At 39.7% G+C, this 14,387-nt stretch overlaps 1 protein-coding gene across 1 annotated transcript; it reads right to left on the reverse strand.

The window, feature by feature from the left end:
• Window positions 1-7,371: 7,371 nt before the first annotated feature.
• On the reverse strand, window positions 7,372-11,452 carry sid4 (secreted immunoglobulin domain 4). The gene is made up of 8 exons (XM_082537803.1): window positions 11,382-11,452; window positions 9,860-10,015; window positions 9,643-9,777; window positions 8,885-9,057; window positions 8,592-8,778; window positions 8,321-8,500; window positions 7,954-8,220; window positions 7,372-7,860 (listed from the first exon to the last, which is right to left on the reverse strand). Exons 1-8 carry the CDS (start codon window positions 11,428-11,430, stop codon window positions 7,856-7,858), a joined length of 1,152 nt encoding a protein of 383 aa, XP_082393929.1. The 5' UTR covers window positions 11,431-11,452; the 3' UTR covers window positions 7,372-7,855.
• Window positions 11,453-14,387: the final 2,935 nt, after the last annotated feature.

The raw sequence follows: 14,387 nt of genomic DNA on the forward strand, positions 1-14,387 counted from the left end.
GGCAGCTCACTCATGATGATGGGAGAGTTGTATTTTAAAAACATATCTCTGAAACAAATCATATATGCTGATAACAAATTTTAAATAAAAGAAAGCATCAGCGGGCATTTGGGGGTCAAAACAGAATTCACTGCCATCCAGTCTGAAAGTAGAAGCTGCTCGAGTCTTACATCACAGTGGTGTGGTGGAAAGTTTCCTGTGGAAATTTTATAACGGCGTCCACTTACTCACACACACAGACACACACAGATGCAAGCACACACGGGATCTTTCCATATTGAAACAGACCAAACAGATCATAATCATATAGCTGCAGTTGCTGTTTACATCCTGAGACATATATCCCTTCTTTTTTTATTTCCCACCAGTCCACACTACCTTTAGACCAAGTGTGTCTAGTTTGTCTTCTGTTTATGAAGCTTATAGTAGTATGGTTTTTAAAAAGTCGTTCCATATTGTAGTGCTCAGCTAACAATGTGCCAGAAAGGGCATCAGGCGTAAAAAAAAATAACGCATAAGCCACATCAAACATGCAAAGTTACCCACTGTGGCAACCTCTTGTGAAAAAGGCAGCTGCCAAAAAAGCACCGCTGCATGAAACCTGAGTAAAGTCAAGAATAGTTCAAGCTAATGTGAGCTTTAACTTTAGAGCTTATCAGACTGTGCAAATTGTTACATATTGTAAAAAGTTTGGTTTAAATACTGTAACGTTACCTGTTATGGGCAAATAAACTTGTTTTTTCACGTGTCAGTATTGTAGATGATAGTTCAGTCCATAGCCATTACTTTAATGGTAGATATTCTGATAATAGCTGTAACAGTGATTGCAAAGAAAATAGCAGATTCCATTCAGTTCTGATTTTATTTTAGTGTTGCATTACACTCAATAATCAGAGTAATTTACAAAGTGCTTTGTAGTGATTTTAAAAAGGGTTATTTCTGTCTTAGACACAAACTTGTTTACTTGAATGTTGCTGAATTGGACAAGTGCAAGTATGAAAGCATGTAATGTACCGTACACGTTGTTTCACACTGACTGTGACCATCATTCTGTGTGCCTCCGCTTCTTTTGCTTTTATACCGTGTATTTTTAACCAGAAGTGCACCAACTTTTTTTCACATCTGTGGTTTCCTTTAAGCGCCACAGACGCAAGTGAAAGGAGGCAAGGTATACTGACACATACGCACACAAATATACACACTGTTGTGGTAAAGGTTCTGCAGTAATGTTTGTGTTCGATCTCCCACTGCACACGCAACGGTTTAGCCAAGTTATTGCTATGCAGAACGAAGTGTTGTCAAATTTGATGCGATTGAGAAGACCTTTTATGTGGTTAGAGTTTCAAATGAAGACGCAAAGGTCGTGATCACGGGTTGCCTTGACACCGGTTCGTATTTACGGAGCAAAGAGCACCAGCGCCAACTTTAAAGCGCAGCCGCAAGGAGCTGGTTGTGCTTTAATTTAAACCACTGCTGGCTGCTGCTGACAACAGCGGTCTCATTTTGTGTTACACCCACCTATGGTTGCCATAGTGTTAAATCTCTTCGACAAATATAATCTAGTTGAAAAGACGGATTTTAATTCATCTTCGTTCAACTAATACAGACGTGTTTTCTGTGTTGCTGCACAGTATTTACTGAAGTCTTTTCCTTGACTAAGTAAACTGGATGACTAAATTTTTACTCTTTATGATTAAACAGAGTGGAATCACATCTTGGTCAAACATTAACAACCATCCATGCTATTTGCTTTACTAGTAAAACGATTAAAGCAGATCTCAGAGATGTGCACGTAGGTCTTGTCGGTCTTAAGTCTGAATGTGGGGTGACTGAAATGTAAAAACACTTCTAAAACCGAGAACAGGAAGCGCTAAAAGCTGAGAAGTGTGGATAGAGACAGGGCACATGCAAATTGGGATGCAAATTAAACTATTAGTCATTATTCAGAGTAACAGGATTGCACTTTATAGTCCTTTGCAGTTACTGTACAGCCTGTTCGTTAAAACCTTTATCCCTACAAACGATCGCCTCCTCTTGAAACCAAAGCTGATAAGATCCGTGAGAGAAAACCAAAACATTACATAACATTAAAAAAGTTTAGTAGAGTATGTGTTCTCTAGGCTTCATTCACCTAGTTATTCACTGAGAGGACTTTAACATACATAACTTAAATTTGCTAAATAATGATTTCTGCACACTATGAGCCCCAACAAGTCAACAGATCTACCAAAAAAGGCTACTTTTGGCTTGGAAATTACAATAGTAAATGGACTGGTTCTTATATGCCACTTTTCTACTTTAATAAGCAACAAATTAACAACAAAATTAAAGTAAATAGGCCACAGTTGCACAGTACGGGCCTTATACTGTGACAGAGAGAATACAGAAATACGTGGGGAATCATGTGCCTGACTGGTGTTTTTGTTCTCTGACAGGTGGATAATGGAAGGAGTGAACAGAAGGATTGATTTCCTGAAGCAGGCTTGAATTAGTCTGAGGGAGAAGGAGCTCCGCCACCTCAGTAGTGTGGGCTGGAGCGGGTGAGCTGGGTGCTCCCTGATGGAGAGCAGTTTGTGACATACTGTCCCTCACCTCCTGTCCCTCACAAATGCCTCAAAATTCTGACCAGTGGTGGTTCCAGTCATGTGGATTAGTTTGTTGATCCTGCTGGCATTTCTGGCACTGATGATGTTCCCTTCTGTTCCCCAGCAGACAACAGCAAAGCAGATGGCACTCACTACCACAGACTTCCAAGCATGTCACTTTACTTTATACAATGTGTCTCATTCAACCTTTCACACACATTCATTCATTCAAACACTTTTTTAAAATATCTGATTGTTTTCTATTCAAAATTCACACTCAACTCAGGACTCATGGTTTTATTATCTTGCTCATGGATTTTTTGGCATGCAGACTGAAGCATCCAGGGATTGACCCACCAACCTTCTGATCAGTAGATGACCTGCTCCTATCCTTTAAATGTTTTAGTACCTTTTCTAAATTGGTTGGATTAAACTGCTGTGTAGGGATGGTAATCAAGAACTAGTTCTTGTAGAGAACTGGTTCCCAGTAGTCCATTTCCTTGGAATTGTTAGTCTGCTTGCCTGTTGATCCCACTAATTAGTTCCAGTCAGGTTGCTGAATCTGTTTACAAACTAAACACCAGCAACATGCACAAACATCAACACAGCATGCAATCATTTTGTACAAATGTAATGTTTTTGATATGCTGCTTAGCAATGGTGGTGACTGTCAAAGCAGAAACCAGTGAGACTATAAGAGAATTGCTAAGATGTTGAATCTATAAGTAATTTTTATAATGGAATCAGAGTCACTAAATTCTTATTAATTTCCATCTCTACTACTGTGTAGAGATATTTTAGATGGTGATGGTGTTTACCAATTGCCTTTTCAAATTAAATAACACAGTCACTGATATAATCATTACTTGATCAGACCTCATTTAATTTGCTTCTGATAAGCATTACTATCAAGACAACTTGACATTTCCTGCACAGGCAGAGCAACACTTTTCATGCTTCTGCAAGTGCTAACATGGTGATAGTCAACAACACACGCACTCGTGTTTTTACAGCTTTACTGTTGGAACACCTAGGTCAATAAAACACAACCTGAGCAGGTAAAAATATAATGGATCACACATCGAACAACTCAACAAATTCATATATCATTCATCTGGATCAGAAAAAAAAGAATTATTATGCAGTTTACAGGACTAGTCTCTCTACAGGGATTACTGATTTTTCCTCAGAAAACATTTCAGTTCATTTATACAAGATGATTTAGTGAGATTAGCATACACAGTATATTGTTGTAACATCCTGTTGTACAAACAGGAATGTCTTATTGACACTAAGTGAGATCAGACAGCGTTTGTTAGTCTGCGCTCTGGTATTCATCCTAGCTCTGGAGCCAACACTGTACAGGAACTCCATTCATTATCGCAACATTAGTTGGCCTTCCTATGCCCTAAAGAAAATGTTTTTTGTCTATTTTTTTTCCCTTTCCTGCTAACTGCAGCCACTTTACAGCTTATCCAGGTTCACCGGAGGGAAACCCTAACAACAAACTTGCCAGGCACCCCTTTTCCACCTATTATTTCCTCTCTCGTCATAGGTTCCTTCCTGAATGAGAGGGATTTACAGCTGGAAGATTACATTTCTCTATCCAAAACCAGTCACATTTCTCACTGTTGAAAGGAAAACTAATATTTGGGTGTGTTTTCTTCTCTGTGTGCACTGCTATATCCTTTTTGTTTTATCCTCTACTCACCTCTTAAGACTAGCATAAGCAATGTGTGGTCCAGGATAGACGTAGGACGCCTGTCCAAGCCTCCTCGAATGTAAACCAATATGATGCTTCTTAAATTGTGACAAACTCTCTGTTTGAATGTGTGCGCACATCACTTTGGTGGGACGTCAGCTGGAGCCCTATGAACTTCTCTGTTTATATCAGGATCCATTACGTAACATGTGTCTATGTCTATTTAACATGTATACAAAGACATACAGAGAAAGAGAGGGATAAGATTTAATAGAGAGTTTGCACTATCAGAGTTTGCACTATTTCACTAAAGATGTCTTCTCCTCTTTTCCACCTAAATGAATCTTTATCAGCCTGCATTTGAGGGGAAAAGTCTTCCTCAGCTATCATGTTTATTGCTTTTATTTTGTCTTCTTCTTATTCCCTCTCTTGGCCTCTCTGTGAAGTGAGGGGGCGGAATGAGGTGATAGAGGGCAGATGTTTCCTCCCCAGCTTTGAAGAAGCTTGTAAAGATCAGGAGAGAAACTATCACTATCGGGGTATACGCCACAGAGGCTGGGCGTTTTTACGAGGGAACCCACAATTGCATGCAGCAGATAAAGAGTTGATTCTGGCAACAGTTTTGGAAATGGTAGCTCACTGCTCAACCTTGTGCTGCAGCTGCAAAACCTAAATGTCAACCTAACACCTCATTACGCAAGAGCTGCTTTAACGTTTTTATAACAGCGCAACCACTGATGCATCCTTTTGCAACATGTGTTTGAACACACAGCACTTTGTTCAAGAGGGAGTGGCAGTCCTTCTGTACACAAAGCGCTGCCATGATGAGGCTGTCTTCTTGTAGCCATACAGAAATTAATACTGTGATAGTGCAGTGCGTCACCTGGCACTCCTTTGGCTAAGGGTGCGAGGCCTCAGGTTGCTCTTAATTGCCCCAATGGAGATGTATGTGTGCAGTAAATCCACATACTACCACATTGTGGTCAAGTAAGTGACTGGGAAGTGATACCATGGTCACAAGGCAATCTCATGCCAAAATGATGACATGAAAACCTTGTGTTTAGGGATTTACGTGAAAACCTTGGGTTTCACAATTTTTTAAAAGCAAGGTGCTGCTATTATAACACTTTCTTCTGTAACTCGCACTATTAGTGCTGAAACATACACAAGTGAAAATACAAAATGAAGGCGAACAAGCCCAAAACTCCAGAATACTGAAAAAAACTGCCAAGCATTCCAAAAGGGGAAATACATGCAAAAAAAAGCACATAAACAAATATGCTTCCCTGGAAATGCTCCATGATGCACAAGGGAGTCAATGACACAATATGACCTCGTGGCAACTTAGAAACTTAGGAGTTCAGACTCAAAGGTCTATTTACAGTTGGTCTTGCAATTACACTTTAACACAAGCTCAGTGTGCTGTGACAAACTAATTTGAATTGAAAGGATCAAATGATTTTTTTTCAGGAACTGATTTTGTAATTGACAATAGGTAAAATAAAATAGTAATCAAGTTATCCCAACATGCAGCTCCTCACAATTACAGATGTTCAGATATGAAACTGAGCATGTTTTTTTCATAAATGTTGCTAACACATGTTGAAAATTTATGTTTTTGCTTTTTTGTATATTAATATCAAAAATTAAAGTAACAAAAGAGCAATTTTAGAATTAAAAAAAAAAAAAACACTGTTCATGTGATGTCCAAATTAAGCACATTGTCACTTCCTCTTAGGTCCCAGAAAAAGGAGATGCAATAGTCATGCTGTCATTGCTGAGAGCATTTTTTTTATATAGTTGCATGCTCATTCTTTTTAAACTTATGACCATGCCATCACTGAAACAACTGTGGGAAGCTCTTTAGATCTGGACACAAAACTAAACTGATGGGAATTCACCAAGCAAAGGTCACGACCGTGTGACATTACAAAAACACATTCTTGGCCCAGACTCGTGAGAATTCATATGCTAACTATGACAAATCTGTGCCACTGGTCAAGTGGCTCAAAGAACAAATAATGACGTGAAGACATTTCATGTTTTAAAATGTTAAAAGTCCGTCTCTCTCCTACTTTGTCATGGTCCCCGTGTCTGCTCGGCCAGCTCCAAAAGGCCACATGTGTTTGGTGTACATTCTCCTCTCTCCTCCCCGCTAGGGCGGAGCTCACTGCAGGCTCCCGCCCTTGGCACACACCTGCATCTCGTCAGGCTCTGATTACGGGTTGGACTCTTAAGGCCGGGACGCAGACAGCCTCACCGCTGGATGATTATGCTAGACACATTAGTGAACCTCTGCCTTGAATCCTTAAGCTTTGTAAACTTGCTGCGATCTCTGTGTAATCTTATTTTCTCCTGTGCACAGTTTTCCCCGGACCCGTGACTAACCTGTTGTTTCAACCACTGTAAAGAAGAAGAGCTAGTATGTGTGTGACTCCAATCCCGGACTTCCCTTTCGGACCTAGGACCCCCGTTCCCCTCACTGTATATATCTGCACCTGGTGATTGTGTAAATAAACGTTGTTTTCCCCTGAACTCTGCTCTGCGCCTGAGTCCTACTACACCGCATGACAGACTTCGTAATACTATGAAGGAATAAAAACACGTTACTGAACATTATTAAATGTTTAAACTCTGTAATGGAAGATGTTTTTTTCATATTTGGTCGGTTATGAATTGGTGACATCTTTGGTACTTATGAAATTTCTTCCACACTACATATAGTATGAGTCTGGGAACACACAGATGTGAACAGGCTGCTGCACAGCTGCTAGGTTGTAATTTTACTTTGGGGGGTTTTTCAGCTATTTTTTCTGTGCATTTTGGTATTTTTTGTCATTTGTGGATCTGAATCTGAAATATATTTCCTCCCATGTGGTTGTCTTGTATGTTTTTCCCCTTCAGAAGGCACCCTAATGTCTACACGGTCATTTTTACAAGCAATTTTTAAACTCATGGATATCAAATGAGTGGTTTAACTGTTTATGATTGCATTATTATAGCTCAAAACGTGCACAGTCCTAATATAAGTACACTTCAGAAAAAAAATATTTCTTCTAATACAGATTAGACAATTTTGTTTAATATGGTATACAGTGATTTGATTCTTAACAAAGGCTTTTATAATGTTTTGTACATTAGATCAGGAACGTTTCTATCTTGTATCGTTGCATTTTGACAGTGTAAGCTAAGGAGAGGACAAGAAGGGAGGAGGACAGTGTGCAGATGCATTCCAGTGGAAGAAAAAACTCCCACACATACATGCTGTTAGCTGTCAGTCGATGCAGAGTTCCAGTAAAAGCTTCCTGAAAGCTGATACGAGACAACAACAATAGTAGGAGTAAAAATTTTCTGCAAAATATGAAAATTAACCCAACATGCCTAGTAATGCCAAATGTTTAAATCTCAGCGTAATTTGCTTAATCAAACATCAATGTAGATGAACCTATTAATTATTTTCTCTGGTTTCTTTCAATTAAACGCCAGAGCGTCGACAGCATTACGATCCATTCTTGCACAAGGTGTAAGCACTGCATAGATGTTTACCAACGAGACACGCTGGGTTTTCTTAAGCTGCAAACAAAACAAAAAAAGCAAGATAGCATTAGAATCTAAAAGAAAGAGATCATTTGTAATCATGAAACCGCTCACTTTAACTCAGCTCACCTCTTATGATCACTCTGGTTGTAGCCTCAGTGGAGCCAATGTGGTTTGTGGCCACACATTTGTATGTTCCACTGTCGCTTTGTTTAACTTTGGCTATCAGGAGCTTTCCGTCATTTGTGAGCTCTGCTGTGGGGGACAGGCTGGGCCGGCCCACCCGACTCCATGTGAACTGAATGGGATGAGTGCCGTGGGCAAGGCATTGCAACTGCAGTGCATCTCCGGGTTGGAGCCTCACCTGATCGGGTAGGATGGTGGTGTATGGGGGTGCTGTGTGGAGAGGAGAAAGATACAATTTTGCTTACCATGAGCAGTGGCAAGGACTCTGGATGTGTGGGATCTGTGTTTAAATATCCTTATGTCCACTCACTCTCCACCTCCATATCTGAGTAAGCTTCACTGTAGCCATGTATGTTAGTCGCATTACAGATGTATTGTCCCGAGTCTTGGCGCCCCACGCTGGTTAGTGTTAGAACTCCACCATTAACTGTGTGTTTCCATGGCAGTGGAGCTCGTAGCTTGGACCAGGTGATAAGAGGAGGAGGGGAACCTAAAAGGGAAGACCAGATTTGAAGGGCAGAATGAAAACTGAGAAGCAGAACTATGAGTCATCTAAAATATGAGCATTATAGGCATCTTACCACTGGCCTGACACTCTATTGTGACTGTATGTCCCTCCACTGCCGTAATTTCAGTAGGGGTCACTGAAGCTACCGGCGACCCGGGCTCCCTCTCGACAATGATTTCAATTTTGGCCTCAGTCATCCCCTCAGTGTTTTCAGCGAGGCAAATATAAACTCCCGAGTCATCTGGATGTATCGCAGGAAACTGAGAAAACAGAATATCATTTTCTTTTTCATTCATTTGAACTATTTTTCTATCCTAAATATGAAAATCAGTTTAACCAAAACTTGAGCACAAGTTAGTATTTCACCTTGATGGTGTTGACATCATTTTCTTCAGCGGTAACCAGCTTCAGGGTGGAGCCTTGGCGTTTCCAGGACAGCGTGGGATTTGGCCTGCCTTGGGCACGGCATTCCACCGACACGGCCTCACCTTTCCTGACTCTCAGCGGCCCCGAAGGCGTTAGTCGTACTTTAGGTGCGTCTAAAAGCAAGAAAGGGATACACTACACATACTGAAAACTCTAAATATGCCTTTTTTCCCCTTTTTTTCTTTTTTACAAAAGACTGACAGCAAACAGTTGGTTATGTATGCCTACAGCACTGTAATACGTAGTTTGCTCCTATATGATGTTGGTGTCAGTGCAGAACCAGTTCTGCTTTGGTTCCTTTAAAAGAACCAGCCCACATTTCAATATAATGTTACATAGAATTCAATAGCAGAGCTTAAACTAATTTGGGAAGAAAATCATGGCGTATCTTTGAGAGAATTTGTGGAGATAGCGGTTACCATAGCTACTGTTTCCAGCGTCGGGTCCCAACGCTGTCTGATCTCACCACCAGCACCGGTCTTTTTACTCAGTGAAACCCTAAACATTTTATTTTTAACATCAATTTTTTCCTAAAGTTTCATTAAATACTAATTTACCCTTCATTAACAAAAGTTATAGTAAATTTTTACAGGGTTATGTGTCATTGAAAACATCTGTATATAAAATGTGTTTCCAGGGAACCCACGCTTTCTGGTTTTGCACAGTTGGGAAAAACTGGACTTTGAATACAAGCTCACATTTGACGGTCAGCATAACGCTGGCGGTGCTGCGGCCGGCAGCGGAGGACACCATACAGCGGTACTGCCCGTGGTTTCCAGGTACAGCGCTAGTAACCGTGAGCACAGACCCATCAGGACCGACTTTTATGTTGTCTACAGGGAAACAGGGAGACTTAAGTTAGACCTTACAAATGCTGTACAATAGTGATTGTTTTAACATGTTGTCTGTCCTGACCTGGTAATGCTTGGTTGTTGGCCTTTTTCCACTGTACCTCGAGTGGCCGTGGGTTAGAGTCTGTCAGTTTTACATTGCACCTAAAACTGACAGACTCTCCTTTGCGCACAGTAGCAGCTCGTGGCTCCACTGAGATGACGGGAGCCTGACCAGCCACTGCACAGAGAAACACAACTATCAGCACACAGTAAATACATACTTTAATTAAATAAACTTTGTGGCCACACACTTTATTATTTTAAGTATTTTAAGTAATGAATCTGCAATGACTTATAGTTCAGGCAGTCTTTTTTCTCAGAATATAAACATAATAGTGCTTTCATTGTTAATTCAGTTATATTCTATTTAGGAAATACTTGGCTTGGACATTAAATGTAGGTTGCAGTGTTTGTGCTGCTTTACGGTCATATTAGCAACAGGTCACTGAGGTTACTGTAGAGTTTAATGACTCCTGGCCAGTGTTCATGTTCACAGTTCAGAACACAGTTCACATTCAGTGTTAATTAAATTGCTGTTCCTGTAGCTATACTAGCTTTTGATGTAGTGTCAGCATATTGCAAAGAGCTCTAGATTTTATTACAAAATTCAAAAAATAAACCAGGTTATTTATAGTCACTTTGTGTGAATGATTAGTTGTTATTATTATTAAGTCATCCAAACTAATATAAAGTACATTTATAAAGTGCAGATTATCTGTCATGTTCATTTTACTGCTCAATTTAGGTAATGGCTTATTTCAATTCTTCATTCTTGCATTTTTCTAGGAACTGAGTTTGAATACTTATACTGCGTGTAAGAATACACGTACGTCTTTGTGAACCTTTTGACACATCTGGGTAAAACACAGAGTACACAAACGCGAGCCCAAAGCAAACAACCCGAACAAATACTCAGACTGAACGGGCAGTCGATGACGAAACAGCAACGTACAAAAGATGAGGTATTTTTCTCAATGAAGACTTTGCTGAATAACATCAGAACATTGTTAGATGTGTTTAATTTATCTAAATCACACGTGGAGTTTGAGATAGCTGTCCCTTATATTTAAGTCTGGGGAGAAAAAAGTCTGTTTCAACATGTCTGTGAAGGTTCTCAGTCATCCAGGTCATCGTAGTCAAAGGAGCTTGTAAAGAAAAGCGTCTGGACTTCTTTAAGTTACTTGAAGACGTTTCACCTCTCATCCTAGAAGCTTCTTCAGTTCTAAGGTCAAATGGTGGAGAGTCCCAGATATAAACCTAGTGGGAGTGACCCCCCCACAGAGGGACAAAAGGACCCCATGATGATTTCAACATGTTTGTTTCAACAGTTAATGCCTATCAGTATTTTGCTTAGAAAGTACTTTTATTCCAATGGGAACTACTGCAGTCTGTGAATAATCCCCAGTGAATCTTGCAGGTATTTTTATTCCAGTGGGTTCAATCTTGTTTCAGTTAGGCCTTTAAAGTACTTAAACAGACATTGTGTTGCCATCTTCCAACAAATGCCTTTCTCCTCTTTCATTAAATCAAATGAAATGACTCACCTGAGTATATTAGAGAGAACAGGATCAGAGCCCCACGTGATAAATCCATGATGAACACAGAGCAGACTAACTTTCTCTGCTGTGCAACCTCGCTGTCTGTCTTTCTGTCTGTGCCTCTTATCACTTTCAACCTTTAACCCCTTACCAACCCCTTACCCTATTCAAATATCCTCTACAAATGCCAGTTAGCTATTAAACGGTTATATTTTTACAATCTTTTTCAGTTAATTATTTTCTGATTCTGGTGACCTGAATGATATCTTTTGAGCCAAGACCACGCCAACTAAAACAACTAATTTCACACAGTTGACAAGCACTGAACTTGCAGGAGATATATGGGGAAAAGCACCGGAATTAGATTTAGTGAGTGTTTTATTAATTATTTATAAGTCTGTCGAACTACAGGAGGACTGTGATTTTACTGCTATGCTTTAGAGGATTATTCTGCTTTCCAAGAAAATAACATTCCTGCAGTGAAAAGCCTCCAAGTGTCTGTATTGATTGGTGAGCTTGGTGATAGTGGCTGATGAAACTGATTTTTCAGGACTGTGAAAACAGAGCTGCCCTTGTTTTTGTACTGTGTGTAGATAATGACAGTCATTTATATGGAATGTCACCAGATATCACTCATAAGAACATTATTGTTTGTCATATTAGATAAGCTCATATCAACATTTTAACATGTAACTCTAATAGAACTACTGTTGGAATAATAAGCTGGTGGTTTTTATTGGATAAAATATAAAATGCCATGTAGCAAATAATGAGTAACATATTTACAGATCAACAAATTACTGTAACTAAAGAATAATAAAAACTGTTTTAAATTACTTAAATACTAAAAAACTAACATTCCACGGTATCAGCATGGTCATTTATCATACAAATTATTGATTACACTGTGTAGCACTCACTTCATTATCAGATATTTCACAGAAACAGTCCACCCTGGCAGCTCTCACTCTCTAACTTAATCAGTTTGTCCTCTTACTCAAATGTCTTTTGAGGACTGATTTTCTAATCCTGGAAGAAGAGATTTTCACAACATTCTCCTGTTTTAAAATGAACATTAAATTAGCCAAAACATTAAAACCGGGATCAGTATACAGTTCTGATCTGGATGATGTGATTGCAGTTATATGGGAACGTCTGATTCACTTTTTCAGTGAATTCAGTTCTGCAGTTAATCAATCCCTATGCTTTAGTTTGGCACAAAGAAGTCACAACTTCTTTTTATACTAACCTGTATGTGTTCAGCTGAAATCCTTGTCAGACAAACACACTACCAGTCAAAAGTTTGGACACACTTTCTCATTTAATGGTTTTTCTTTATTTTTATGACTATTTACATTGTAAATCCTCACTGAAGGCATCAAAACTACGAATGAACACATATGGAAGAATGCTTTGCACACTCTTGCCATTCCCTCGATGAGCTTCATGAGGTAGTCACCTGACATGGTTTTCCAACAGTCCTCTAGGAGTTCCCAGAGATGCTGAGCATTTGTTGGCCCTTCTGCCTTCACTCTGCGGTCCATCTCATCCCAAACCATCCTGATCGGGTTTAGGTCAGGTTACTGTGGAGGCCAGACCATCACGCTCCCTCTTGGTCAAATAGCCCTTACTCAGCCTGGAGGTTGTCCTGTTGAATAATACATGACGGTCCAACTGAATGCAAACCTGATGGGATGGCATGTTGCTGTAGGATGCTTTGGTAGCCATGCTGGTTCAATCTGTCTTCAATTTTGAATAAATCCCCAACAGTGTCACCAGCAAAGCACCCGCACACCATCACACCTCCTCCATTCTTTATGGTGGGAACCATGCATGTAGAGACCATCTGTTCACCTTCCTTTTCTGTGTCGCACAAAGACACGGCAGGTGGAACCGAAGATCTCAAACTAGGGCTCATCAGACCAAAACACAGATTTCTACTCGTCTATGTGTTTCTTGGCCCAAACAATTCTCTTCTGCTTGTTGCTTTTCCTTAGTAGTGTTTTCTTAGCGGCTATTAGACCATAAAGGCCTGATTCACGCAGTCTCCTCTGAACAGCTGATGCAGAGATGTGTGTGCTACTGGAACTCTGAGTGGCATTGATCTGGGCTCTAATCTGAGTTGCTGCAATTTCTGAAACTGGTTACTCAGATGAATTATCCACAGCAGCGGTGGTGATTCTTGATCTTTCCTGGGGCGGTGCTCACGTGAGCCAGTTTTGTCGTAGCGCTTGATGGATTTTGCGACTGCGCTTTGGGACACACTCAAAGTTTTAGCAATTTTCCAGACTGACTGACCTTTAGTTCTTAAAGTAATGATGGACTGTCATTTGTCTTTACTTAGCTGACTGGTTCTTGCCATAATATGAATTATAACAGCTGTCAAACAGGGCTGTCAGCTGTGCACCAACCTGACTTCTGCACAGCACAACTGATTGTGCTCATCTGCTATTTTGAAGAATCTAAAATATAAAACACAAGTTTTGAGTTATTTATCAGTTTTTTCTTTGCTACATAATTCCATGTATATCTTGCTTCATATATTTGAAGTCTTCAGTATCTACATTGTACAAAGTAGTAAAAATAAAAAAATAAAAAAACATCAAATGAGAAGGTGTGTCCAAACTTTTGACGGGTAGTGTATAAGAGATATATTTCATGATTGTAAAACATATTACCATGGTTATTTTACTGGATCAGGATAAACAAAGATCACGTTTTGGACAAGATCACTAGTCCAAAATCTATATACAAAGAATCTCCAAGAATAAATAATAAGAATTTGATTTGCTGACATTCACCACAGTGACTTTTTTTTTTTTTAAGTCTGAATAAATAAAGAAAAGAGACGCCAAGAGACAATAAAATTTTGTGAGTATACATGACCTGGTTACAAAGTCCCCAGATGCCAATTTAGATGCAGTGACATGTGAATGCCCTCTAGTGGTGTGGAGAGTGGATTGCGCACAGAAGCAGCACTGAATGTTCTAGAATGAGACCACAACCCCCTTT

This window comes from Aulonocara stuartgranti (genome assembly GCF_965226115.1).
Source record: "Aulonocara stuartgranti genome assembly, chromosome: 6".
NCBI lineage: Eukaryota > Metazoa > Chordata > Actinopteri > Cichliformes > Cichlidae > Aulonocara > Aulonocara stuartgranti.